Raw genomic sequence first — 24,910 nt, 5'->3', positions numbered from 1 at the left:
CTACTGGCATCTGTGTTTGAATAAAGGCAATCTCACCAAATCACACCAGTCATCTCCATCATTACATACTTGCACCTAAGCACACACACACACACACACATGCTTGTTTTTATGCTAGATTCACATAAGAACGTCCTTGAAGCAGTTAAACTTATTAATTTTATTAGATATTGACCCTTAAGTATACACCTTTTTTTAAAATAGGCTCCATGCCCAGTGTGAGCCTTGAACTCATGACCTAGAGATCAAGAGTTGCATGCTCTACCAACTGAGCCAGCCAGGCACCCCTACACATCTTTTTAATATTTTGTATGATGAAATGTAAAATAAACATAAAATGAGTCTAAGGCTACTGAAGAATGATGATTGTCTCAGGGAAAGATGCTTTTGTGATTGAATTGTAAGCTGAACTAGTCGCGTTTTCATTGGAACTGAATTTTTCTTCAAAGAACAGCCAACAGATAAACTGTGGTTATTTAGACACTTTAGTGTCTGGCAAACATTTTCTCAAAAAATAAAGGGGGGGGGGATAAAGTAGGCCTACCTCTTCAAGGAAAACAGCTAACAGTATCTGTTGCCAGTGATAAAATTTAAGCTTTCAAATGAAAATTAGAATTTTGGAAAACTTATATTTGTCATTATGAGTTTGGTAGCAGTTCCAGTACTTAGCAACTTTATGCATGGGATTTGTGATATTAACAAATATGGTGTTTTGACATTATATAATGAAGTATCACAATGTGGAAGACCTGAATAATTCAGTGATCCCATACTTTTTGGATGACCATGCGTGATGTTTCAAAATCATGAAGGGTAAAAAGACCCATTCAAAATACAATATAGAACACTGGATTTTAATGTAATAGAGGATAAAAAGTGTGTTGATGTGGTTTCAGATTCCACTCTGTAACCTTTAAGGAATGACATTTGTTGCATTTAGTGAATATCCACAAAGACTACATAAGAATACATGCAGAAGCAAATATGAGAAAGTAGCCTTCTTCTGGTAAGCCAAATATTAAAGACACTTGCAAAAATGCAAAGTAATACCACTCTTCTTGCTAAATTGGCTTTGTTTCAGAACATATGGTTATGGTAATAAAAATATGTCATTTATGTTATATGTAATAGATTTACTGCTGTTATCTTTAAGTGAACTAATAAATAAATTAAAATTTGCTGTTTTAATTTTTAAAGTGGTAATTATCAATAGAGATAAGCCGCATAAATATGGGTGACTCCGTCATTTGTTAAGAGTGTGAACGGGTCAATGGGGCGCCTGGGTGGCGCAGTCGGTTAAGCGTCCGACTTCAGCCAGGTCACGATCTCGCGGTCCGTGAGTTCGAGTCCCGCGTCAGGCTCTGGGCTGATGGCTCAGAGCCTGGAGCCTGTTTCCGATTCTGTGTCTCCCTCTCACTCTGCCCCTCCCCCGTTCATGCTCTGTCTCGCTCTGTCCCAAAAATAAATAAACGTTGAAAAAAAAAATTAAAAAAAAAAAAAAAAGAGTGTGAACGGGTCAAAATTTGAGAACCACTGTTGTAGACCATACTCCTCACTTTCAAATGGGTAACTGAGGCCATGATAGGTGATGTGACTCGTCCATTGAGTGGCAACTGTGACTAAATCATATCTCTGGAATCCATTGTTCTCATGTTTTCACTGTTTGCATAATTGTTTTCCCATACTACACTACTACATGACTACCTGCATATGAGTAAGCAAATCAGAGACCCCAGTGAGAAAGCAGATGGGAATAGGTTCTGATGGAAGTCAGTTGACAGCCTGGGAATGGGAAGCTGGGTGGAAGGCCAAACGGCCTCTTGCAGGCAGTGGGTGCCTCCATGTGGAGGGATGTGTGCTGAGGGGAGTGAGGAGGGTACAAGTGGAGGAAGAACATGACCTCTTTCAGATTTTATGTTTCTTGATCTTAAATACATTGAGCTTTTCTTCATCCCTTGACTTTTCCTCCAGGGAGTTTGCCCGTTGGAAAGTAAACAACTTGGCTCTGGAAAGGAGGGACTTCTTCAGTTTGCCATTGCCTCTTGCCCCAGAATTTATCCGGAACATCCGCCTCCTCGGAAGGAGACCCAACTTACAACAGGTTACTGAAAACCTGATAAAAAAGTACGGCACTCATTTCTTACTTTCTGCCACCCTTGGAGGTAAGCAACATCATGATCTTACACTAATTGGCTGTCAGATCATTGAAAATAGCTTTAAGACCCAAGGAGTATAGCTTGAGTCTTCCTGGGTCTTTGTTGTTCCTTGCCTGGTACTGCCTGAGAAGTATTTTTCTTTCTGGTGCCTTTGAGAGCGGTATAATCTCTTGACATCCAAATTTACCTAGAACATTGCTATTTGCTTATAAGCATCCTCCTGAGGAGGGGGTGCGGGGTAAGGAGGTTGGGGGACTGACAGGCTCCTACTAAGCACTTGCCAGCAGGGGGCGCTCCTAGTTTTCTTTTGACAGAGCCTTCTCACCCAGAGGCTTTTCCACATCCTAATATTTGCTGTGGCTCTAGTTGTCAGACCCATGGGCAAAAAAGCAAATGTCCATTGAGTCCCTGACCCCTGCTTACCTCCCTAAAGATTGGTAACTGGACAAACCAATTCTAGTGATTCTGGGCTGGATAGGGACAAGGTTGGGAGTGGGGATGGTGTACCTGTGGCCAAATCAAAAGCTCTGAAGAGGCAGGGTTCTCTCTGCCCTGGGAAGAAGAAAGCAAGATTTATTATAACATTTAGCTCACTGTCTGATGGACAAAAAGGATCTCTCCAAGGGTTCAGGCCAGCTGCCGGCATGTGGTAGGTGTTGAGTGTTTGATGGGGAAGAGGGCGGGTGAGCTTCAAGGCTTTTGCCCTTCCTGAGGGAGCAGAAATATCCATGGTGACTTCTCATAAACAACTTGAGAGAGAAAATTTTATCTCCCCCATGGAGGTAGATTGCCTGAGACTGAGATCAATAAAGGATGTTAAATGGATAAGCTGGAGGGGAGGGGATGAGCTATGGGATAGTTAAAGAATGAAGGAAAAGGAGGAGGGCCTCTCAGGCAGTGATGCCGGTCACCTTGGGCACTGTGTGATGAGACTGTTCTAAAGACAGTGATGAGGAAGAGGTCGTCAGCAGGGGCAATGGGCTCCCTCTGAGCTCTGACTGTTCTGGCCAAGGGTTTCATGTTCTAATTGGCAGGGGATTCAGAAGGCCTCACCAATGGACCCATGTTGTTTGCTTTAGGAGAAGAGTCCCTAACCATTTTTGTGGACAAGCGGAAACTGAGCCGCAAGACAGAGACAGCAGGAAGTGCACCTGTAGTTGGGGGCAGTGGGAACAGCTCTGCCGTGTCCCTGGAGACTTTGCACCAGCTGGCAGCCTCCTACTTCATCGACAGAGAGAGCACTCTGAGGCGGCTGCACCATATCCAGATAGCCACGGGGGCCATCAAGGTAAACAGCCTGTGGAGTACTGGGAGAGGGAGGGCAGACAGCAGAGAGAAAGCAAGGGGGAGGCTAGGGTCTTAGCCAGCTGCAAATCAGTCAGACCCGACTGATGGACGTGGGGAAGAAGCTTTCTGAGACGAGGCACAACCGTCCCTAAAAGGTGGCCCAGGTCTTCACTTGCACAGCAGATAGTCATGCAGCTTCTACTGGGAGGCAGTCTCCAGCCAACGGACTGTTGGTAGAAAGGCAGACAAGGTCCTTATTCTGCACCTGTTACGTTCTAGTGAGGGATGGGAATTTTACACAGGTAAAAGCAAAGTAATTTTAGATAAAGATAGAAAGAAAAGACAGAGTCATAAGGTATGGATTTCCTGGGGTGGGAAAGGAGCAGCTAATATTAGCCAGATTGGTCTGGGGAGGGAACTTTGGGTTTAAACTTTGAGGCTGAGTCTGAATGACCTCAGGGAAGAGTATTCAGACAGCAAGAACAGTAAGTGCTAAGGCCCTGAGGCAGCAACCGGCTTGGTGCCTTGGAACAGAGAGAAGACTGTTGTGACTATAGTAAGGTGAACAAGAAGACACTGGTACAATATGACGTTCAGAAGTAGACTGGAATCAGATTACGTGGCCATGAAAAGGAATTTTAATATGTCAAAGTGCAATGGAAAACATCCAGAGAGTTTTAAGCACAGGAGTGATATGATGCCATGCATGTTGGAAAATGATCCAGTAGTTACTATAACATTAATAATCATAACCTCCATCCTGTCTTCTCTACTTGTATCTAGGAGAATTCTAGGAAAACTCATTGTAATAGGGTAGAAGACCAATGACGATACTTGAGAATGCTGGATTATTTTATTCTAAATGTAGAGTTAAGATGGCAAGTAATGATCAGTCTTCTCTTATATTCCGCTTTTATCACACCCAGAATTTAGATGGTTTTGTTCATTTGTTTATTGGTTCAGTAGATATTTACTGAACACCTATTACGTGTCAGGTACTGCTCTAGGTACTGAGAATCCCAGAGTGAAGAATACATATAAAGTCCCTGCCCTCATGAAGCTTAAATTCTAGTGATGGAGATGTAATATAATGTCAGGTGGGATTAATGGTATGAAGAAGTGGAGCCAGGCAAGAGGATGGAGAGGGATAGGGACACCACACTTTAGGGAAGACCTGTGTGAAAAAAATGCCATTTAAGCAGATATCTGAATGAAGGGAGGGAGCAAGCCACATGGGAGTGAGAGCAGGTGCAATTGCCCTGAAGCAGGAGTGTGCATGTTACGATCCAGAAACACTGCATAATGTAGCAGGAGTGCCGTTACAAGAGAGATGAAGTAGGAGATGAGGCTGCAGAGAAAATTTTATCTCCCCCTGACGGTAGATTGCCTGAGACGGAGATCAATAAAGGATGTGAAGATCATGAGGGCATTACTGATCAGGGAAGAGAGGAGAAAGAGGGATCCTGGAGACTGATGCAGTGACTACTGCAATGGTCAAGGGAAGAAATAATGGTGGCTCGCTCAGACAAAGCTGGCTCTATAGAGGTAGTGAAAATTTGGCAGATGCCAAGATATATTTTGATGGTAGAGCCTACAGGCTTAGCTAATAAATTAGAAGAAAGGACTCAAGATTAACTGCAAGATTTTTGGCATGAGCAGCAAGATGAACAGTGATTGCATTTACTGAGAAGGACAACAGTGGGGCAGACGCCAATCTGAAAGAAGCAAATCAAGAGCTTGGTTTTAGACACAGTGAATTTGACATTCCTATTAGACATCCAAGTAGAGGTATCTAACAGGCAGTTGAATATAAACACTAGGCTTCAGAGAGAAAGGTCATGACTGAAGATGTAATTTTGGCATACAAATATATACACACATGTAGGTGGTATTTAATATCATGAGAAAGGATGAGATGAGATCACTTGAGGAGTGAATGTAGCTGGTAGAGCAGCCCTAAGGCTGCCCAGCCCTAAGGCTGAGTTGTGAAGCACATCAATATTCAGAAATGGGGACTAGGAGAAGGATCCAACAGAGAAGGCTGACACCAGGCCGAAAGGTATGAAGAGAATCAAAGCCACATCACAAGACGATATGAAGCAAGTGTTTCATAGAAGAAGGAGCAGACAACTGCGTTAGATGCTGTTAAACAGTCAGATAGAGAATGGACCTTCAATCTGGCAACATGGAGGTAACTAGCAACCTAGATAAGAGTGGTTTCAGTGTCACGACAGGTACAAAAGGCTGAGTGCAGAAGGTTGAAGAGAGAAAACAAAGCGAGGAACCAGAGGAGTAGAGACAATTCTTTAAGGGTTTTGCTGTAAAGGCAAACAGAAAAAATGGGTGATAGCTGGAGAGGGTATAAGGTCAAGAGAGGTGGAGTTTTTGTTTTTAAGATGAGAGATACTCAAGAATCTTGGCATGTTGATTGAAATGACTCAGGAGAGGGGGAGAAAATGATGATTCAGAAGTGATAGGAGACAACTGCAAGAGCAACTGGGCAGGCGGGAGGGGTGGCTCTTACACAGGAGCATAAACATCTCATCCTTTGTAGCAGGAGGCATTCAAATGCGCAGGACACATGTAGTAGGATGTAGACGTTGGGGGTCGGGATGCAGATGTCCCCTTCTGATTGATCCTATTTCCTTGATTACACAAGAAGCAGAGTCCTTGCCTAAAAGGAAGGAGAAGGGATTACTGAGAGAAGAATGCAGGGGATGGTTTCAGAAGAATAGGAGTTAGGTATTTTAATGGACTGGATAAATGTTGTGGGTTGTTGGGCAGCACTGAGAGCCCATTTGAGACCCATGGTCGTAATTACATGGGAACAGTCAGCATAGCTGTGAGTTTTATCAGCTACATTTGGCACTTCAAGTATAGGCAGGCATGGAGGAGGTGGAGAGTTGATTGAACAGAAATGTGTGTGTGTGTGTGTGTGTGTGTGCGCGCGTGTGTGTACATGAAGATGAAACAAAACAGGAGTTGAGAATATACACAAAGCAGTGATTATAGTGATGGACCAAGGGATTTGGGACTGTTAAGGGACGGCAGGAAGTGAAAAGTTGGTTAGGTCAAAAGATTGGAAGTCTAAGTAGGTTTGATAACTTGTTAGAGGGAAGTGACCAGGGGAAGTGCAAGTGTGTGATGATTTATGTTGAGATTGGAGAGAAAGTGCAATTAGCAAAACAAATCAGGTTCTGAACATGGCCATGAGTGTGGGTGGCTAAGACGGGGCTGGAGGACAAGATGAACGGAGAGGGGAGAAGGCTAGGGACCTGGGAGGCCAGGGTATTAAAGGGTTTTCTACATGGATGCTGAGGTCAACAGGAAAGATACAAACCTTTTGGTGATAACAAAGACAGTGGTAAGCAAGCTTAATACTGGAAATCCTTAACAACTGAATGGGACTAACAAGAGAAATAGACAGCAACAAGGAGGGGTCATGGGTGATAAAGTCCTGATGGTTCTGGCTTCAGAGGAGCCAGAGATGGCTAGAGAGGAGGGGGAGCAGTGTTCAGGATAGTTGCATTGCACCTCACTCCTCTGCCCAGCAATGTGAGGTGTGGGAACACAGCCAGCCACTGCTAGGCAAGACTGCAAGGGAACCCCTGTTTTCAGCATCTTCTGGACTATGCTTAATGCAAAAAGATGAAGCAGACTCTTGAGAGGAGATCAAGGTTATGGAGGACCTTGCTGAAGACTGATCATGAGACCGAGAGAGCACGATGGAAGTTACCTGAAGAGGTCAGATTAAGAGAGGTGCAGTGTCTGGAGTGAGAGCCTGAGACAGGACAGTGGCTGAAGTTAACAGGGATTTAGGGTACCTTTGGGATTCTGGTCTCTGAGGCAGCTTAAAATGATGAAAGAAGACTATTAGTAACATGGAGTGGGTTTTACCAAGAAGACAGAACTCTGGGGAAGCCCCTTTCCCCCTTCAGTCCTGTAGTGAGTCGGCTGTGTCAAAGTGGGAGAAGAATTGGTCTTATCTGGAAATAAAAGGTAGGTCTGGGTCAACAACTCAAAGGTCCCATTAATGTGCCTTCCTGTCCTTTGACCTGACCAGCTTTTCACTTTCTTCCCCCCTTCATGGCCTCATTTGCCTCACTATTTGCCTAACTTAGACTCCATGGTCCACCACTATAATCACGGCATTGGATATATCTTCAGCTTGCCCCTCACTGCCTTCTCATGTCCATGCCATCCCCTTAATTCAGGACCTCATCAACTCTTGCCCAGTTTTCTTGCATTATCTTTTTAACTAGTCTTCCTGTCTCCATTCTCAGCTCTTCTCTCTTATCCGTCCTCTCTGCTGCCTGCATGAGTGCAAAGCATCATGTACCATCCCCCCCCCGCCCCGTTTAAACCACTGCGCCCCAGCCACGGTGGCAGTGTGACAATGGAGAGAACATAGGGTTGAACCCAAAAGTCTTTGCTGTGCCACTGCTCATGTGGGCTGCGAGCAAGTTACCAAACTACTCTGAACCTCACTTTTCTTATCCTTAAAACTGTTCAATAATTAAAATATTTTTTACCTTGAAGGATTTCTGTAAGGATCAAATAAAAAAACAGAGAGAGTGCATGAGCCACAGCACAAATGGAGCTTGAAAAAGAATAATTCCTCATCTTAACAAAACCATAAAGCCATTGAAGATTATCCCTAATGGTCTCTTTTGTCTCTTCTCAACCCGTTTCCCCCATCAACCCTTCACTTACAATTTCTATCATGTAGGCCCGTCCTGTTAGTCTGTTTAAAAAAATTTTATTATTTTGAGTGAGAGAAGGCTGGGGGGCAGGGGGAGAGAATGAATGGAGGATGGGAAGAGAGAGAGAGAGAGAGAAAAGAACCCAAGCAGGTTCCACACTGTCAGTGCAGAGCCAGATGTGGGGCTTGACCCCACGAACTGTGAGATCACAGTTCAAAATCAAGAGTTGGACTCTCAACCAACTGAGCGGCCCAGGCATCCCACTAACTATTAGTCTTTATTCAAAGCCCCTGCTGTTTGCTTTGCTTGTCTGTTTACGTAAGTGTCTCTCCCTCACTCTTCTTTGCTCAAGTCAAAAAGGTTACTCTTTGGGGAAGCCTTTTCTGACTCCCAAGGTAGTTAAATGCTCTCTTTGGTGTATCAAGCACATGCCTCTTTTATAGGGCTTATCATTTGAACTATATTTGCTAGCTAACATGAAGTCCTTGAGGGAGGGACTGGTTCTTATTCATCTTTGGTTCCCAGTAGAAGTACAGAGCATATTCCATTATGGGTAATGAGTAAAGGTTTGTTGACTGACAGAATAAATGAATGAATGAATGAATGAGTCACTGTTTTCCACATAGGTTATGCTCTTTTCAGTGTATGTACAAGGGCATATAAACATGTTTAGTTGAAAGAAAACAAAGCTACTCCAAGTCACTTGAGCATAAACATGGTTTATAAAGAGGACTACGGTGAAGACTATCACATATCTCCAAGGACAAGACACTAAATGTCCAGACACATGGGTCTTATAAAAGGGCAGTAAGGCTCCCAGGTTACCTCATTTCTTGTTGGAACACATGTCATTTTTTTTTTCATCTGCTTCACCTTCTAGCTTCTTTTCCAAGTTCTTTCCTTTGTTTTTTTTCTAGACCTTTCTGTATGCCAGTGACTTCAGCCTACATTTAGCTCTGCCTTGCTCTGGAGCTGACGCTGACTCTGGCCCGGACTGAATACTATTTTTCTGTTTTATCTCTCAGCTGGTGCCATTGGGGCAGGAACCACTCTTGTTCACTGCTGTATTCTCAGTTCCTGGCACTTAGTAATGCTTGATGATTATTTATTCTGAATTTTAAGGGTGTCCACCATCACCCTTTAAATTGTTTCTCTCAGTGTCACAGTTCTGACTTCTCTGGAGGGAAGTTTTGTTCAGAGTTCACTTTAGTCCACTATAAAGAGTTCAATACATAGTCTGAAATATGGCTTACCGGACTCATCTCTTTGGCAAAGTCTGCAGGTGGCACAGTGAGAGGCAGGAAGGTACCCAAAGCCACATCTATCGTAGTGCCTGGGGATGCACTTTCCAGAACTAGAGCCATTGCCCATCTCCCCAGAAGTGGGGCCGCCATCCTTGGAAGGTTCTTTTTGGAACTCCTCCAATCACACATGGAATGTGGGATGATAATTCATCTTCCACTAAGCTGATTAACCTGGAGTTTTCTCTGTTGAGGGGTGCAATGTACTCCTTCCATGGGATGCAATTCAGAAAAACATGAGAAAACAGGATTATTTTTTCCTACCTCCACTCCTCCTCGTCCTCATGCTCACATAACTTAGCTCTAGAGAACCACGTGACCTGTCCAAGAACACCCTGCTAGACTGAGGAGCAACGGGAGGTCTCGGCTCCCTATCCCACCACCGTGCTCACCTGATAGGGTTGACCTGCCCATTTTATCCTACTGTCAAATGTTCCACCAGAGACCATTCCTCTGCTTGATCACGCTTTTACAGATCCACATAGTAAGGGCCAGTAGGCTGGATGCATCCCGCAGCGTATCCCTGCTAGCTGATACTCCTTTACTGGGGCTGTAGCCCCTGCCACCTGCTTCCCTCTACTGAACATGCCTTTGCAGGAGTAGAGCTGGCTTCCACCAAGGCCATTACTCTGCATCGAGGTGGGTGGCATGAGGGGTTCTGCTCACCTGCTCAGCCTTGGGGAAGGGAAAACCCTCCAGCCTCTCTGCCTGTCTCTTATGTCTGTAAGCAGGTGTACTCTTACTTTTCCCCCCTTGTTAGCCACCTCTAGTTTACTAACATGCCCCTTTTGTTTATCTGACACTTTCCTCTGAGACCCTACTGAACATCTCACTCTGTTGCAAGGTTTACCCTGCTCAGTGCACACCTCTCTTACAGGATTTGTCACATTATATTCCAGCTGTGTGCATCCCCACTGCCACGTCCCCACACCCACAGGCGTGGTAGGAGGGCTTGGAGCAGTTGGGACTCCGTAGCTTGCACACCATTTCTTCGCCGTGGCTGGCACGCAGTGAGGCACTAAATAGAATGCTTGGTAGGTGAAAGCTGGCTGCCTGGTTTAGTGGGAAACAAACTTGCTCAAGGGAGAAAGCTTGGGATCAAGTTTCAGTCTTGATGCTCACCACTTGACTTCTCAACATCAGTGAGTTACCAGCTATTTGACTCACCTGTACCCAGGGCTTAGCTTCAGCTGACAGGGCTACACCAGCTATTAGAATATTAAACCACTTCCATATCAGCTGGTAAACAGTCTGCACCCAATCACCTGGGTGTCATCGTAACCACTGTTCTCTCTCCCTTGGAGCCCCCAGGTTTCCCGTTGATGGTAACCAAGGGGTGAATGGACCTCGGGAGGTCTCCAGAATGCTGCTGGTACCACTCCTGGCACCTCTTCTGATTAGCCCACCCACTCCTGTCTTACCTGCTGATTAATATTGTGAATCCCACCCCTGTCTCTGCCATGGGGTTGGGGTGACACCCAATAACACAGTTCACATGGAAACACTTGGCAAACTATAAAGGGCTGAATATATACACTGTACCTCCTGTCCGTGATGCCTGGGAAGGGATCAGAGCCATTAAGCAGAGGACCCTGTTCTCATTGGCAGCTCACCCTCTACTTAATCGAAGTGTGGGGAAGGACTTGGTTTGATATGTTCCAGAGCTTACTGAAAAGAGCCCACACAAAAGTTCAGATGGGTCCCAGGATGGCAAAATGGAGTGGTTCTCACAAAGCATCCTTAAAAAGACTTGTCTGTATTCCTCAGCGCACAGCCTGGGATTCAGTTTGCAGTTCTCTTAAGCACACAAACCATCAGCTGTGTTCGCCCTGCCCAGTCCTATCGCTCACAATTAGAAGCCCATTTCTGTCCCTTTTAGCTTTGCAGGTGTCCCCCTAGGTAGGACAAGAGCAGCGGGGGAGGCAAAGGGCAGGGGGAGGAGAGCAGACTCACTGGAGTGAGTGTTCGCACGACCTAGTATTTATGGAAAATTGGATGTGCTAATGAACCTGAGATCCATCAGGGCTTTCTGAAGGCAGGACAGTCTCTGTCAACAGACCAATTAGCACACAATTATTTTCCCTTTCTGAAAGCTTATCTGAGATGCTCTTTGAATGTGTGTGCCTGAGTGAGCTGCACTTTCCATTACCTCTATGGGCCTTTTCTATAATCTGCCAAAGCTGTCTGCCTCCGCTACAGAGAAAGCCCAGGGTTCTCTGGACTAACCCTCCAGAGACTCTGGTATTTTCATCACTTGGGGGAAGGGGCCTTCGGGCATCCTGTTACCAAGTCAGTGCCCAGGCAATATCTGCAAGAGGACCCTCTCCAGCTCCCTTTCTTCTTCCCATCTCCTTATATCTCTAGGGAGGACAGAGGTGGTTCAAAGCAGAATAGCAGTGGAAGGAGCAAGGACGTTGGGATCTAATGTAATCTGAGTGCCTTCCTCACTCTTGGAGATCTGGTGTGCCTCCTTATAAGGAAATGAGCTTGAGGATCACAGCCTTTGTCTCTTCTTCATGCCAGTTCTCATGGCGCAATTAACAAAGGGAAGCTACCCACATCCTTTCAATGCCTTTATCGATTTGATTGTCCACTTGTGGAATTAACCTTTGGGAGTAGCCAAGTAAAGGTCAAAAAACCACATCAGAGCCAGGCCCGGAACACTGCACAAGATGGCGGTGGTGGTGGGGAAGCAGATGGGTTGGCAGTACGTAGGTAGGGATTGTGCTGAGATAAAGGAGAGGAGAGTGGCTGTTCTCTGTTATCCTCCTTGAGGGGTCATCCTACTCCTACGTAAGGCATGTAGCTCCCTCCCTACCTGGACTTGATGCTGGTGAGCGACCAGCTCAGGGGTGGGTGGATGGAAAAGCCAGTGCAAAACTCAATGACAGTGTGAACAGCTTAGATGGAGGCGGGGACAGGCAAGTGTCCCAAAGACCAGACCCACCCGCCATCTCACCCATCATCCCACCCTGCCATTCAGTCCATCACATTCCAGAAGACCCGGGCTAGTCCTCGGCCAGGGCTCCTCTTACAGGGACTTAAACACCATAGAGATAAAGAAGACCTTACCTTGAAAGAAGCCTGGCGCTGCCTCCCTGCTGTAGTTTGACAGCTAGCCAATCACCCACTCACTCTATACAGAGACATTATTCAGCACCTGGTGCCCACCTGTGGAGGGAGGCGAGTGCATGTGTAACAGCCCGAACACTGGGATTAGAGAAACATGTTTCTCCTTGTCTGGAAACTCCTTATGGAAGTGACTGTGCCTCACTCACTCAGTGTGAGTTCTGGATGCTCCTTGCATATTTGTCAAATGAATAAATGAATGAATGAAAGAGTACATGAATGAGCTGAATGAATCCTAGCCCTGTAGGCAACTAGCCATAGGACCTTGAATAAATCATTTAACTCATCTGGCCAAGGTCTTCCCATCTGTAATATTAGGATACTGTGATCTCAAGTCTATACAATTTGTTTTGCCCTGTGTTCACATTCTCAACAGAGGGCAGATCACTAAGCTATTTTGGATGAACTGTGCTGTTTACACTTGTTTTTAAAAGTGATGTCATCCAAAGGGCTTTAACTCACTTTATTTTCCTGAAGTCCTCTGATGTGCCCTCAGAGGAGACAGGAGGGACACTGACTGGGTGCTAGGATTCAAACGATAAGATCCCGTTCCAGCTGCGCATAGCTCTGTGGCCTGGCACACCGTAACTCTTGGAACCTTGCTTTCCTATTTTGGAGAGTGCTAGTAGTGCGACTTGTTTCAGAGTTTCTGTAAGGGTTAAATGGGATGATCCTGGAGGATGAACTTGGCAGCTGTAGAGAGGTTGTTCCTGCCCATGTCCTGGGCTCGGTCCCATTCTTTATTCAGGCTGGGTTTTTCTGCTCTTCATGCACCGTGTCTAAGGCCGCCCCTTCTTCTTTGTCTGTAATTACCCCCCTTTTCTCCTAAATCTCTCTGCCTTCCCATCCATCCCCATTCATCCTTCATGGCTCACCTCTTCCATGAAGCCTAGTCAGACTACTTTACATCACAAGGGTTTCTCCTGTCTCTCTCCCTACTGTATTTCCAGTCAGTATCAAATCATCTCTCATTGAATTACTCTGTTCCATGAGTATTTTTTAAAACTAAATAGACTAAACTCTCTTTGAAAATTTCATTTACACTCTGCTCTTCACCTGGTTACTTCACCTTGTAGCTTGTAGGGCACTAGTCACGTACACTATACTTTTGAGCCCCCGCGGTGCCCCTTCCCCTTTCTCTCAGAGTGCCTGTCTTCCCTTCTTTCGCTGTCCACTTGTACTTATCTTTATTACTATTAATTTTATTTTATATTAATTTCAGTATAGCTAACATACAGTATCATGTTAGTTCCAGGTGTATGATATAGTGATTCAACAAGACTTCTACTTATCTTTAAGGACCAGCTCAGTTGAGTCTCCTCTGCCCTTCTTCCCTCATGTTCCCTTTGTTTAGAGCTGTGTTTTCCTCAGCGCTCACTGACACATAGCTTCCGCTCCACTTGGATGCATCTCGGCCCGTTGCATATGCACCTGCCTTCCCCACAGGTTGTAGTTCCCTAGAGGACACAGCATATAACTTGTGCATTTCTGTGCTCATTTCTCACCCCCCAAAGCCTGGAACGTATTACACATTCTCTAATGTATTAAATACCCGGTGTGCCAGGCACTGTGTTCATCGCGGCTGTCTACATGGTGAACAAAATAAACATGGGCTTACCCCTGTGGAGCGTTTGGTGTGTGGAGGACCCAGATTTTCACCCCACGTTCTCAGTAAGGGATGGAAAACTGCAACGCGTGTGCCTGCTGCAGGGCAGAGGTATCTGGAGCCAGGACAGAAGGTCAGGGGTATCAGGGCCGACTCCTTGAAGAACTCCAGGAAAGGCGTTCTGTGAATGTTTGATGAATTGTATGGAATTCAACAGTGGCTGCTCAATAAATACTCGTTGATTGGTTGATTGATTGTTGGCAGAGCTTTCGCAGATCCTGAGAAGAAAGGGCCGCAGGTCCCCATCATTCTTATTATGGAATTATTTCAGTGCATTTAAAGCTCCCCATTTTTCATCTTATACTTTAAAAACATCAGGGAAAAACTGATAGGCCAACTTTATAATATTTTAAAATGATTCTGTGGTGTTTTGGAATATTACATGGCTATAAGAGTTTATGTATATTTAATATACTTATTAAAATATGCAGTAAGCCCATGGCTGATTTTCTCTAAGGACGTCTCAGCGCCGAGGTGGGACTTAAATGTTTAATACTAATAATAATACTCATAACTCATATTTCTCTAGTGCTTTTCATCTTCGGGATCCCTAAAGCCTGTGAGCACCACGCCGAGTGGATGCAGCTGGGCTCGCCAGCCGGCTGACAGCCTCCACATCTGGCCTCCTGTCTCCCTCTGGGGGAGGGAGGGGGGGGGACTCCAGCTCAGAGGTCCAGCTTCCTCAGCCTACGTTGAATCTTCTCTTCCCGGACGCAAATTCCCTTCAGCCCCCTCTGAAAGCCTCCCACCGTGTGCACCTGCCGCTGCCAGCCCTCTGCCGCTGAGAGTCTGTTAGAACAGGGAAGAAAAGTGGCTTTCTGCTCCCGGGGTAGGGAAACACATGCCATCCTCCGGCTGATCAAGGACAGGACACAGAGCCTGAGATCGGATGGCCGGAGAGGGAAGCGCATAGGGATGGTCTCCCCGTAGGGATGGTCTCTAAATCCACACTGTGCCCTCCTTCTCTAGGTCACGGAGACCAGGACGGGCCCTCTGGGCTGCAGCAACTACGACAATCTGGACTCAGTCAGCTCTGTGCTGGTACAGAGTCCGGAGAACAAAGTGCAGTTACTGGGTAAGCTGTACCGTGACGGGTGTCACACTGGGTGAAAAACTCAGACCACCAAGGAGCAGGAAAAAGCCCTCTGTGCCTCATTTGGCTAAACCCTTCTCTCTCTCTTTTTAATGTTTATTTGAGAGAGACAGAGAGAGAGAGGTGCAGTGTGAGCAAGCAGGGGAGGGGCAGAGAGAGAGAGGGTGACACAGAATCTGAAGCAGGCTCCAGGCTCCGAGCTGTCAGCACAGAGCCTGGCACGGGGCTCAAACTCATGAACCATGAGATCATGACCTGAGCTGAAGGCGGACGCTTAACCAACCGAGCCACCCAGGCACCCCTGGCTAAACCGTATTTAAGACAAGAGCTACCAGGACTTCTGGGACGTGTATTTAACAACTTTCCCTCATTCTTTTGAGAAAACTTCTGAAATGGCTTACCCTGCATCCAAGACCACTGTTAGCACCACTCAACACCCAAACCCTCGGCATTCATAGTCCTCCCCAACCCCCAGTCACTATCCTGCATGAGTATCACATTCACCCTTATACACTTTGGTCTAGTTTGATGATCACCTTTGTTGCCCAAAGAACCCTCGGCTTTGTCCTAAGGACACATTGGGGTACGGTTAGTCTTTGCAGATGGTTATGGGGCCACCGTAGAGCTTTACAAACCATGGGACTATTGGCTACCCTGAGAGTGGTCCCTACTTTCTGCGATTGGTCTGTAATCCTCCGCGGGGGATCAAGGCCAGGAGAACAGTCTGAGACGAATGGGAGCCTCCGCTGGAGACAGAACTAGCTAAAACACACTTGCCAACGGGAAGGCGATAGGACAGGTAAGGGGAGGTAGGGGAGGTGCTTAGTTCCTGCTGTCTGCCCCGCAGGCATCCTGGGGGCAGGGCAATGCAAACGGATTCAGACAGGGCTGTTTGGCAGTCGGAAAAGTTCCTTTTTCTTGAGGCCTAACTGAATTGGACTCTGTTTAAGATATTATTGTCTTGGTATTATAAAATCAATAGCCCTCACCCAGGATCTACGATTACAAATTCCAGGCAACCTGAGCCAGATGCAACCCATCAGTTCTTTTGGAATCAAGGAATATATAATAAAAAGGAGTAAAAGACTGCTTTATTTAGAGCCACCTAATGCAATTAGCATCCCTCTTCTCCTCTGTCCATAGATGGGCTGGGTTTGTGTCTGGAAATTAGCGATGAGTGAAGTTCGGAATGTCTGGTGGTTCATTTGGAATAGTTTATGCCATTTAATTTTATAGCCCATCACTCATGCAGACACTGCTCGGGGCACTTATTTTATAGCAATGGGAAGTGTTATGGTGAGGAGGAGGGAGGTAGTGGGGGAGGTGAAGAGAAAGGACTTGGATGGGTGTGTGTGGAAAGGCAGCATGTGGACCGGATATGTGGGGAGGGCCTCTCCAGTGCCACTGCAGGCACAGCATCAAGACAGGAAACTTGAGGAGCAGTTCAGATAGAGGAGGTGGGTCTCAAACAGGACTTCTGCTGGTGCTGCCGTGCTAAGTTATGTTTTCAGGTCCACGGAGACTAGGATGCATACTTTGGGCTCTCTGATTTCCTGCCAAGGACACGGTCAAGGGTGTGACGATAAAGAGCTGGCAGGTATTTGAGGAAAGGGGAGCTCAGCGTATCCGAAGTTCTCACGTCCCCCACTCTCCTGGCACCGTCTCTCGCGATGTCCCTACTGGGGCAGCCTCTTGCAGGTCTGCCCTCGAACCTGGCCCAGGCGGCATCCAAAGGCATGCGTGTCCTTCACTCATCCCTTGATGTGCTTCCGACAGCCACCGTGTGTGGCTTGAAGCCAAAGAGGGGTGTATTCTGCTCCTGGTAAACTAAAACCCACCACCACAGATGGATAGGAAGGCTGAAGCCTAGAGAAATTTAGTGGATTATATCCCAAGATCAGGGGAGCTAATTAGCAGGGAGAGCGGAGAACCATTCCTACCTACCCAGGCTTGACTGAACTTCCAAATCTCGGTGAGAGTTAAGCACACTGAGGCAGGGCAGCCAGTCCCAGACGTGCAGTACAAGCTGATGGTACCACGGCAGAGTGTGACACCAAGCCAACTTTACTAGTCCTGCGACGTGGGCAGGTCACTGTGGCCATCGGCCCTGGATTCTCAGTGTGCCCAGGGAGTCACATGCGATCGTATCTGGGAAGCACCTGGTGTGGTGCCTGGCCACTGCGTACTAACAACGCCTGTCCCTGCCTCCTGACCAGAGCAGTCTCCTTGGTCGTCAAGGGTGGGGTGGGACATCCCAGAACGTCTGTGACTTAGCAAAGCCAGAAACAGGATGGCTAGCTGAAGCAGAGCAAAAGCCCATCAAGCCTTGATTCCTCCTTCATGAGATTGTTAGGTCTTCTTTTATCTGAAATATCTTCCCATTTCCATCCTAGAGGTGCCGATGTGCAGCCAATAAGGCCATTCGTATGATACGCACGCTCTCAATTTGGCTGATGTGAGGGGTTCTCCGAAGCCTTGGGCTTCGATGCTCCTCATCTGCATTTTCAGACCCTCTCCCACCCGTCACTGGGGCAGCGGTAAGCCCCTCATCCCATCAGCTCCATAGAGTTAGGCCCTGGGGTGACCGTTCTTGGGCCCAGAATGCCCAAGTCAGCAGAACCCCAGCTGGCGATCCTGCAGCCTTAAGTGTGGGAAACCAGGTCCCCACTGGTCCTTGCCCCACAATTCCCTGATGCGTCCTTTCCCTAGGCCTACAGGTGCTGCTGCCCGAGTACCTGCGTGAGCGCTTTGTGGCGGCGGCACTCAGCTATATCACATGCAGCTCTGAGGGGGAGCTCGTCTGCAAGGAGAATGACTGTTGGTGCAAGTGCAGCCCCACCTTCCCAGAATGCAACTGTCCGGATGCTGACATCCAGGCCATGGAGGACAGCCTGCTGCAGATCCAGGACTCTTGGGTGACTCACAACCGGCAGTTTGAGGAGTCAGGTGAGCAGTTGACGGGCCCACACTTCCCTGTCAATGGGACATGCTCTGAGGTGCGGGACTAGAAGGTGGGGAACTTACCTTGGATCCCGCCTCATCCGCTTACCTGTGTCCTTGGCCCCTACCAGGTTATCTCACAACCTCACGTCTCAGGTGGTTGTCTTCTTGTTATCTGTGCAAATGGACGTGATCCCTACCAAAGACATGCGTCACGAGGACTTAATGAGCTAATGTGGATATATATGAGGGCGTTAGGACTTGCCTGGTTTGTTTGATACACGTTTGCTACAGATTGCCTGCGCACAGGTGCACAAGGAATGTTTGCTGGATGAATGAAGTACATAGAATAGTTCTAGGAGGCACCCAGCACATACTAGTCCTTGCTTGTTACACGTATAGCTAATAGCAAGGTTACCTTGAGATGCAGATTTAGGGCTTGGTTTTGAATCCTTGTTCTGGGTTCTGGTTTGAATGTTTGCGTCCCGCCCCCCCCCCAAATTCATACGTTGAAAATATAATGCCCAGGGAGGTGGGGGCCTTTGGGAGGTGATTAGGGATTAGTGCTCTTATAACGGAGGCCCCAGAGAGATCCTTCTCACCTTCGGCCATGTGAAGACACAGTGAGAAGTGAGCCACACTCGACCCAGAGAGGGCCTTCCCCAGAACCTGACCGTGGTGGCATTCTGATCTTGGACTTCCAGCTTCTTGAACCGTGAGCAATAAACTTCTGTTGTTTATAAGCCACTCGGTCTGTATTTTCTGAGAGCAGCCCCCAAAGACTGAGACACTCTGTTACTGACCAGCTTTGTGACCTTATGTGAGCCATGCAGCTTCAGAATACCTCCGTTCCTCATCTGTAAGAGAGGGAAAGTGATAATAATAGGTGGATGGAAGGCTCATATGGGATAATGTAGATAAAATTAATGTATAACTATCTCTACCTGATACACTCATACATTTCAACACTAAATGAGTGATAGTTATGTGGATAGATATAGCTCAGAAATATGTTGGGTTAAACAAAGTGAAAATGAAAAATGTTATATATACATATCATGTGAATAATACTATGATACAATATTATTAAATATAACACATATTTAATACTATTTATATGATGCTTAAAAACATACTGGCCAATACTTAATGTCTTTACAGATAAACATATGCAGAAAACATTAAGAAATATAATGATAAAGAAAACACCCAAGAGAGTGGTTACATCAAGATGGGAGATAGAAGGGAAGTTTAGGGCCTTCAACTGTATATTTTCTTTGCAGAATTTCTCTAAAACAAAACAAAAGACTGAAGTCAATGTGGCAAAGTGGCTAAATCTAGTTGGTGGGCACATGGGAGTTTATTCTGTTACTCCCTGTGCTCTTTTGTAAGCTTACATGTTTTATAAAAAAAACCTACGTACATGCTAGTTGTTAATGCCATCACTAGGTATGATTCTCCAACCACTGGGAAGGGGAAGAGGGGTATGAAGAACCAAGCTGAGGCGCCAGGCATTGACATTTCAAGTCCTAGACAGGTAGTTAGTTGCTAAGGAGAACATTCCAGTCCCCCCAACACCAGCTGCACAGGAGTTGTGATGGTGGGATGTGTTCAACGATGCTTAATGTGGGGCATGACTTCGGGCGCTCACCACTGTGAGTTACTTACTGCTGAGTAAATGAGGGCTATCTGGGCCCCAATCAGGAGACAGTGGCTGCAGGTCCCAAGTAAAAGCAGATCTGGGCATAAATTCAGCCAATGTGTTGTGCCCAGGAAGCTCCGGGAAGAGCACAGACTTGGAGTAGGCAGCAAGGACCAGAAAGCATCTTGCTTCTGGATTAGCTACAGGAAAGAATGGGTGTCTGGCCTAGAGGTGAAGCTTGAAAGAGACAAAGGGTATTCCAGAGTCAGAGAGAAGGATGTGGACAGGAGCAGCTGGTCTCAGGGACTGGAAATTTTCTAAGAAGCTTTCTGAGCTGGGTGCTCAGTCTCCCTGGGTCCACATTTGCCAGCTGTGCCTGCCTTCCACCTTCCACAGGATGTTGTGGTGTTACTGAAGAATACCAGCCTGTGACAGTGTTGTGAATGACTTACAGGAAGTTATAAAGGGAGACTTACAGGGAGTTATAAAGGGTACATCCCAAGGTCATTGGCAAAAGCGTGACCTCTGGCCTGCTTGGGTCGTGACGGAAATCTGTTTCGAAATTCAGAAGCATATTAGGGACAGGAAAGATGGAAAAAAATCCTGAAGCTCTGTTTTATGGCATGTTATTCATTTTCCAAATAAAGCAGTTTAAAAAGAAATATATACAAGGGCTGGGAGAATGGCTATGGAGCCTCTTTCCTCAGGCAATGAGTCCGGAGGGCCGGCTGGGTCTAGGGAGCGCCCTGCCGTCCCAGAGTCTGCGTGACTCCCCCTCAGCTCAGCTCTGCGTCCTTGCCCACAGAGGAATTCCAGGCCCTGCTGAAAAGGCTGCCTGGAGACAGGTTCCTGAACTCCACAGCCATCTCCCAGTTCTGGGCCATGGACACCAGCCTTCAGCACCGCTACCAGCAGCTGGGAGCCAGCTTGAAATTGCTGTTCAAGAAGACCCACCGGATTGTCCGCAGGCTCTTCAACCTCTGCAAGCGCTGCCACCGGCAGCCTCGCTTCCGCCTGCCCAAGGAGAGGTGAGCACCCCAGCTGCCCGGGCCCAAGCCTGGCCCCTTCCCCTGAGGCTGCCGAGGCCAGGGGGCCCTCTGTCCAACATGGCAGATCTGGCGGCGGTGACCCAGATGAGGCCTTTTAGATTCTCTGCTCTCTTCACCTACTTGTGACTTGTGTCTGACATCGGAGAGAGCAAACAGAGAGAGGCTAATTTTACTTTTTATAAATTATAGTATATTCAAATGTTATTCTAGTCATGCTCTAATTCTCACTCGTTTCTATTTTAAGAAGTTTTTTCAGGAAACAGAGGGGTGGAGTTGAAGCTCACACACCAATTACATACAGTGAGAATATACACACGTTGGGTTGCTTGAAACAAGTGATTAGTTCTGAGTCACAAAAGGAAAGAAAGCTGAGCCCCACCCCAGCCCCGCCCTCAGGAGCAGAGGCAGGCTGTATCATCATAGGCCCTCACTGCACATCCACTCACACGCTCGTTTATTCAACAAGTGCACACTGCGTATCCTAATATTAAGCAGTGTGTGTGTGGGTCCTCGGGAAGACATAATAAATATATAGAAACACAAAAACTATAAAATGATACCTATGTGGCAGCCACTTAAATCCACATTTGTGGAACATAAATCAGAGGCATGGTCTAGTAAAAGCAAAAGCCCGAGAGAAGAGCTACCTTGGAGAAGGAAGTCTCAGCCAGCTTGTGTGGGAGAAGATAGAAATGGTACACGGAGACGGGGCCTTGCAGGGCGTGGAGGCTGCCTCGCAACCCGGAGATGCGGCTCTGACAGAGGCACCTGTAAGAAGGGAAGCGTCAGTGGAGAGCCTAGACTAGCAAAGGCTTTTGAGAGGGGTTCACTTTTTTTTTTTTAAGAAATCACTATTAAATGCTTACCAAGCGCCAGGAACAATCCTGGTTTCTGAGAACATGTTGGTGAAGAATAATGCAGTGTTACTGCTCTCGTGGCATTTTCAGAGAAGCCATCTGTGAACAGGGAAACAATAAACAATAATTTCCAATCCTGATCCTTGCTGTGGATTATATAAAAACAGGCTGATGTGATAGAGAGCGAGCGACTGGGTGGTTCTTTCAAAAAGGGTGTCACAGAAGTCCTCTTTGAGGAGGTATCATAGGAGCGGAAATCTAAATCTAAAGAGGGAGCCAGCCATAGAAAATTCCTCTTCGTGGTGAAAGAGTGACAGAAGCAGTGGGAACAGGAAGGACAGGGACGGTAAGTGGGAAAGCAATGGATGGGAGTTGGGAAGTTTAGAGAACTAGGGATCGGACGGTCTTATTTAAAAAGCTGAAAACTACATTAGATGTTTTGGTACAGAGGGTGTGGGAGATCTTCTGTAGGCTTTTGAATAAGCGAAGGAAGTGGTACTTGGGAGGGATGAGCCCGGCTGCTGCCAGTACAAGTCTGATGTCAAGTATTTCTGGTGCTGATCCATCAGACAGACGCTGAGCTCTAGGCCTTACTCGATCATTCCAGAGTGGTGCAGTAGGGTTTCCATCATTCAGAGAACTCGGGGCTTTTATCTTTCTCATTACCTTCCCTGCCTATTAGTCAGTCTCCTCCTACCCTCAGGAGAGACGCCAAAGCGTGTCTCTGTGTGACTCTTTATTCATTCTTACCTCCCTTCCCAAAGGTCCTTGCCCTATTGGTGGAATCGCATCCAGTCCCTCCTCTACTGTGGAGAAAGCACCTTCCCCGGCACCTTCCTGGAACAGAGCCACAGCTGCACCTGCCCCTATGACCAGTCTTCCTGCCAGGGCCCCATCCCCTGTGCCTTGGGCGAAGGGCCCGCATGTGCCCACTGTGCTCCGGACAACAGCACGCGCTGCGGGGGCTGTAACCCAGGCTACGTGCTGGCCCAGGGGTTGTGCCGGCCAGAGGTGGCCGAGTCCCTGGAGAACTTTCTGGGGCTGGAGACAGACCTGCAGGACCTGGAGCTGAAGTACCTGTTGCAGAAGCGGGACAGCCGCATCGAGGTGCACTCCATCTTCATCAGCAACGACATGCGTCTGGGCAGCTGGTTTGACCCTTCCTGGAGGAAGCGCATGCTGCTCACGCTGAAGAGTAACAAGTACAAGCCTGGGCTGGTGCACGTGATGCTGGCCTTGTCCCTGCAGATCTGCCTCACCAAGAACAGCACCCTGGAGCCTGTCATGGCCATCTACGTCAACCCGTTTGGGGGCAGCCACTCTGAGAGCTGGTTCATGCCCGTGAATGAGGGCAGCTTCCCCGACTGGGAAAGGACTAACGTGGACGCAGCTGCCCAGTGCCAAAACTGGACTATCACCTTGGGGAACAGGTGGAAGACCTTCTTTGAGACAGTCCATGTTTACCTACGGAGCCGAATCAAGTCCCTGGATGACAGCTCCAATGAGACAATCTACTACGAGCCCCTGGAGATGACCGATCCCTCCAAGAACTTGGGCTACATGAAAATCAACACCTTGCAGGTCTTTGGCTACAGCCTCCCCTTTGACCCGGATGCTATCCGGGACTTAATTCTCCAGTTAGACTACCCGTACACTCAAGGTTCCCAGGACTCTGCCCTCTTGCAGCTTATAGAGCTTAGGGACCGGGTAAACCAGCTCTCTCCCCCGGGCAAAGTCCGGCTTGACCTTTTCTCCTGCTTGCTCCGGCATCGGCTCAAGCTGGCCAACAACGAGGTGGGCAGGATCCAGTCCTCCCTGAGGGCTTTCAATTCTAAGCTGCCAAACCCTGTGGAGTATGAGACAGGCAAACTGTGTAGCTAATGGGGGCCCCACTCCAGTGCTGGGCAGGGAGGTGATCCATGAATCCAGGGTGCAAAGATCATCCAAGCCCTCACCTTAGTGCCAACAGGGTTCTCCCTTGAGACTTTCCGCACCCAGCCGATGGGACCTCAGGGCGTGGACTAAAGCAGGCAGGAGAGAAAGAGACCATCACCGCACACGTGTACACGCTCACCATGTGCGTGCACACACGCGCGCGCATACACATACACTCTCTCACTCACACAGGGAGGCTACGACTCAGCAGCCTCGAATCTGTGAAGTCGGTGCTTTCAAATGCATGCAGTTGAAGGAGAGGAGCCAAGGGAGAGATTAAGAAAAAGAACCAGCCAAACCGTGAAAACAAAATCCTTAAAAAGTGATTCTTATCATTCAAGAAAGCAAGAGGGGGCATGGGGGTAGGAACAGGAGCAGTTCCCCCTCCCCCACCATCGAGTCACTTTTGTATTCTTTTTAACCAGGTTTCTTAAAATGGCGTTGTTTCGTGATCCCCCCAGCGTTGGTTCTTACTTTTTGTATGCTGCCTCCTCTGTGCCCTCCCAGACACTGACTGCTTCTCAAGCCGGCTCCCCTGAGACACTCAAGGTGACACCAACAGAGGACCGTAAGGGCAGACAGGCAGGCTTGCTCTGCTCTCCACTCCTCCCTCCCTCCAGCCCCCTTGCTTCCTCAGCCCCCCTACTTTGTTCCACATTCCCCTCGTGGTCCAGCCGGAACTCCTCTTCCAACGGCACCCGTCCTGTCCAAGAAAGCAGCTCTGTCAAGTTAGAAAGAGACAATGTATAGGGAAATGTTCTTTTTTAAAAACAAAACAAAAATATTTATTTTGTGATTGTTTTCTTTGTCAATCTGCTCCAGCCACATGAACGTATGAGTAAAAGTTTACCTGGTTTAATATATTTTCTTAAAAGGCCTTTTTTAGGGGAAAAGAGAAAACAAAAGAAGATTATGGTTCCCTGGGCTGCCTGGATTTTTTTTTTTAATTGCTCTGTGTGTGACACATGGACATCCATGGATGGTGGATAGGCCGTGGGGGAGGCTGGTTGATTAGTGTGTTTTCAAAAGCGAATGCATGTCTGGCTTGACTGGGGTGTGTGTGGCGGGGGTTGTTACATGAAGAATGGAGTGAGGCAGAACTCCGGGTCCCAGAGTTACCTGGCTACCCATCCCCCTCTTCCCAGACAGGAG

The 24,910-nt window shown here is 47.4% G+C and overlaps 1 protein-coding gene and 1 long non-coding RNA gene across 2 annotated transcripts; one reads left to right on the top strand and one right to left on the bottom strand.

Moving 5' to 3' along the window:
• The first annotated feature begins 362 nt into the window (after window positions 1-362).
• Window positions 363-24,585, top strand: BRINP2 (BMP/retinoic acid inducible neural specific 2). The gene is made up of 7 exons (XM_047076465.1): window positions 363-400; window positions 1,972-2,162; window positions 3,236-3,444; window positions 15,212-15,317; window positions 18,045-18,281; window positions 20,723-20,945; window positions 22,588-24,585. Exons 1-7 carry the CDS (start codon window positions 363-365, stop codon window positions 23,702-23,704), a joined length of 2,121 nt encoding a protein of 706 aa, XP_046932421.1. The 3' UTR covers window positions 23,705-24,585.
• Window positions 3,793-12,614, bottom strand: LOC124510189 (uncharacterized). Its single transcript, XR_006961640.1, has 3 exons — window positions 12,520-12,614; window positions 9,400-9,656; window positions 3,793-6,117 (listed from the first exon to the last, which is right to left on the bottom strand). It is a non-coding gene; the product is annotated as an uncharacterized LOC124510189 (long non-coding RNA).
• Window positions 24,586-24,910: the final 325 nt, after the last annotated feature.

The sequence above is a fragment of the Lynx rufus genome, unplaced genomic scaffold, assembly GCF_022079265.1.
Source record: "Lynx rufus isolate CCGP_SWC_20201006 ecotype Redwood Valley unplaced genomic scaffold, mLynRuf1.p SCAF_15, whole genome shotgun sequence".
NCBI classification, from domain to species: domain Eukaryota; kingdom Metazoa; phylum Chordata; class Mammalia; order Carnivora; family Felidae; genus Lynx; species Lynx rufus.
The sequence above is the reverse complement of the archived record's forward strand: the minus strand, read 5'-3'. Positions and strand labels throughout refer to the sequence as shown.